We start from the raw sequence: 3,470 nt of genomic DNA on the forward strand, positions 1-3,470 counted from the left end.
CACTTGTGCTATTGTACACAGCAAATTAAACTAATTTATATCAGCCATACTTCAATGTTTTTTAAATCACGTACGTACGACACAAAAGCTATAGACATATGTCGATGAAGCTATATTACATATGTACGACAAAATTTCGTCGTAGAAACGGACGCATGCGTACTATCGGCAAATCGGAACGTCCGACAAGCTTGTCGTACGACGCATGTAATATTAGCCTTAGAGAGGACTTCTCTCACTTAGTAAAACAAAGCTTAGCGACGACGGGCAGAAGTTGGGTCTGCCTGTAGAAATCTTCCGCATTTTGTCTAGCAAGACAAGGACACGTAACGAGGAACATCCACGTCCCTTTCCGCTGCCCGCATCACTTGGGCCTATTTTGCGGACCGGATCTGCGGAACCACCGATCAACTCCTGCACTCGCCGGCATATCAGCTGGTCTTTCCAGGAATGGAAGCTGCAGCCTTTGGAGCTGTCGCCGGTGCGTTTCACCCGTCCGGGCAGAGATCTCCTCTCGACGTTGGACGTGAGGGTACGGCGCTACACTTCACCTACATACGGCTGGAACTACCCTCCACGCCTATCGCCGCTGCCACCATCACCAGCAGGGCGAACGGACTGTGAGTCGCAGAGCAACCCGGTCTGCAGGATACACCGAGGAATCCAGTCGAACTCCTCCACCTCCGAGAAGGCTACGCAGGTGACCACAACCTCCACCTGCGAACGAGCAACGCAGTCAGACCTCTCGGACTGGGAGAAAACCATACGCGATTCCTCGACGTAGACAGACGATCCACCGCTGCCCGAAAGGAGTTACACTCTTCCAGGGACTCCTCCAGCACTCCGGACGAAGTGGGGGCCACCCCGCTACACCTCATCGGAGCCGCAACTCCAGTGGCGAGAACGTCTACAATAACGCGACCACCAGCGTACAACCGGCCCTTTTCAGGGCCACCTGTATACATATACAACACCTGTATATACCCCACAAACTTGTATATAATACGAAATAGATTCTTGTACATAGTCCATCGTCGTGATCATTGAAGACGTCCTCTCCAAAGGCATCTCCCTATTGCGAACTGTGGCATGAGGGAAACGAGCGCGCTTCAGCACAACCTCACCACACATCCACATATATATAAATACATAAGCTATAAAATATAAACAAACATAAAATTTCTAATATACAGGGTGGTCCTCGTAACGGTCGCCACGATTTTTAAGGCACTTACAATAATCTGACATAAAAAAGTCATAAACAGAAATTTATCAATAAAAAATAAAATATCTCGTAAAATATTTAGTTTTCGATAATCTTACCGTAATACTTTTATGTACAGAATAATGAGACAATTCAATTAGTAAAAAATAATAATTGTTTTTAAGAAAAAGTATGTAATTATTTATAATGTATTTTTTTAAACAATTATTCGTTTTTTTTAAACTAATTGATTTGCTGCAGAACGCAGCGTTCTTATTTTCGGCGGCCGGCTCGATGGTCGGGCGGCTGGGCCGGTTGGCGGACGGTCAGTCGTCGGCGGTGGCTGCTGTTCGGATGACCCTGGCAGTGGCGGATCGTAGGCGAACACCGGGTCATCTAAGAGCTCGTTTATCGCAGCTAGGATGTCGTCGGGTTGACTCATCGTGGCTTTCTGTGTCTTCGCATTTGGATTTTTGCCGTTTATTCGTCTCTGCCGGCGGTGGGGGTATCGTCATCTTCGTCCCCGTTGTTATTGTTTTCGGCATTGTTGTTGCCTAAACTAAATATTGCGAGCGACCGAGACGTAAACATTACGTCACACTCATGCTCCTTAGTTCCCGGTCCTCAGATTAGGTCACTCCTTACAGGGGATATTCCTTCTCCGGGGGCCCTTCACCTCAGCGACAGGGGAGGGTGAGAATCTTCACTACCTAGAAGTTCTTATTCCATCCTCCCGTATCTCCCTCCTTTGTCTTCGGGAGGATGAAGAGCCGCGCTTCTACCTGCAGTCATATCATGAGACTCTACGATAGTGATGCGCGCCACCCTCCATCCGCCCCGACCTTCCTCCCTGTATATCCGGCCTAAGGATATAGTTATCATACGCCCGTGGGGTTTCTTCGGGTTACCCTCTTAACGGCTACCCGCCTGTCCGGAGGGCCCATATTGCCCGCCCTCCTTACTCTTGGTTGGCCTTCTGCAGGCTGCTCCCCTCGGCGGATCCTTTCATCCGCCTCCTTTTGCGACATTATATCGCCACAAAAGGAGGCAAATGCCCTCCAAGCTTCCTCCCTTTCTACCATTATCGGGATAATAGCAGACAGGGAAAGATCATTACTGCCCATATTGTGGACTAGGACTCGGCGCTGCTCTGTCCAAGCAGGACAGTGTTGTAGAGTGTGCTGCGCCGAGTCACAGTCTCCGTCGCAGTGGTGGCACTTCGTTGTCTCCTCCTTTCCTATCCGGCATAAGTAATCCCCAAAGCATCCGTGCCCGGAGAGCACCTGAGTCGTATGGAAGGTCCCCCTCATTTTCTGTACCTCCAGCCATTCGCTTAGAAGGGGCCTGACAGCTCCGACCACTCTTTGTCCTGCAAAGCTCTCATCATAAAGGCGTCTTTGCCATTTAATAATAAGGGCCTGTCTGGCTTGCTTCCTTAGCAGTACTCTGATCCTGTCAATTATGATGGTTCCCCCCTCTCTAAGCTCTCTTATGCGCTGATAGACTTCAGCATACATTCGAGCCAGAAGCTCAAAGAGGGGGATTCCTGCCAAGACCAGCACCGCCTCATATGCCACCGTTCTGTATGCCCGTGCAACTGTAATGGCCATCCGACGCTGCACCTGGCGCATGAGCTGTTTATTGCGACGGACGGCCATCGCACTCTCAGCCAACACAGGGGCCCCATACAGTGCCACTGCATGCACCGTGGCTGTATATAATCGGCGGGTGTGTCCGCCAGGCCCTCCGATGTTTGGTAACAGTCTTCTGAGGGCTGCTGCAACACCGTTTACTTTAGGGGCCAGCCGAGTGAAGTGCTCGGTGAAGCTCCAAGTGCCATCAATGTGTAGGCCCAGGTATTTAATTTGGTCCCCCACCATAACTCGGGTTCCCTCCACAACAATGTGAGCCACGGGTGGAGCCCCACGGGAGCCGTCATGTATATAGACTGCTTCAGTTTTGTGGGGTGCCACCCGGAGCCCCATCCCTGAGATGGTTCTCACGGTACAAGCCGTGGCCACGTTGGGGGCCACTATGGTTAAGAAAGGGGGGGAAGAAGAAAGGGGGACAAACCAAGGCAACCTCCAACAAGCCCGACTCGGCCAAATCTGCCGCTGGCATAGCAGCGACAGACACAACAAAATCGGGCCAGAAGAAAATGGAGGTTATTACCTGCCCATCAGGGCAGTATGAAGAAGTCATACTTGAAGCACGAAATAAAATCAAAATATCTGACTTCAAGATAGAGGGTCTCCGAACAAAAAGA

The 3,470-nt window shown here is 50.3% G+C and overlaps 1 protein-coding gene across 1 annotated transcript; it reads right to left on the bottom strand.

Annotated features, from left to right (window-relative positions):
* Window positions 1–1,442: 1,442 nt before the first annotated feature.
* On the bottom strand, window positions 1,443–3,189 carry LOC115242247. Its single transcript, XM_029818391.1, has 2 exons — window positions 2,113–3,189; window positions 1,443–1,661 (listed from the first exon to the last, which is right to left on the bottom strand). Exons 1-2 carry the CDS (start codon window positions 3,187–3,189, stop codon window positions 1,443–1,445), a joined length of 1,296 nt encoding a protein of 431 aa, XP_029674251.1.
* Window positions 3,190–3,470: the final 281 nt, after the last annotated feature.

The sequence above is a fragment of the Formica exsecta genome, unplaced genomic scaffold, assembly GCF_003651465.1.
Source record: "Formica exsecta isolate Colony F162 unplaced genomic scaffold, ASM365146v1 scaffold585, whole genome shotgun sequence".
In the NCBI taxonomy this organism is placed as follows: domain Eukaryota; kingdom Metazoa; phylum Arthropoda; class Insecta; order Hymenoptera; family Formicidae; genus Formica; species Formica exsecta.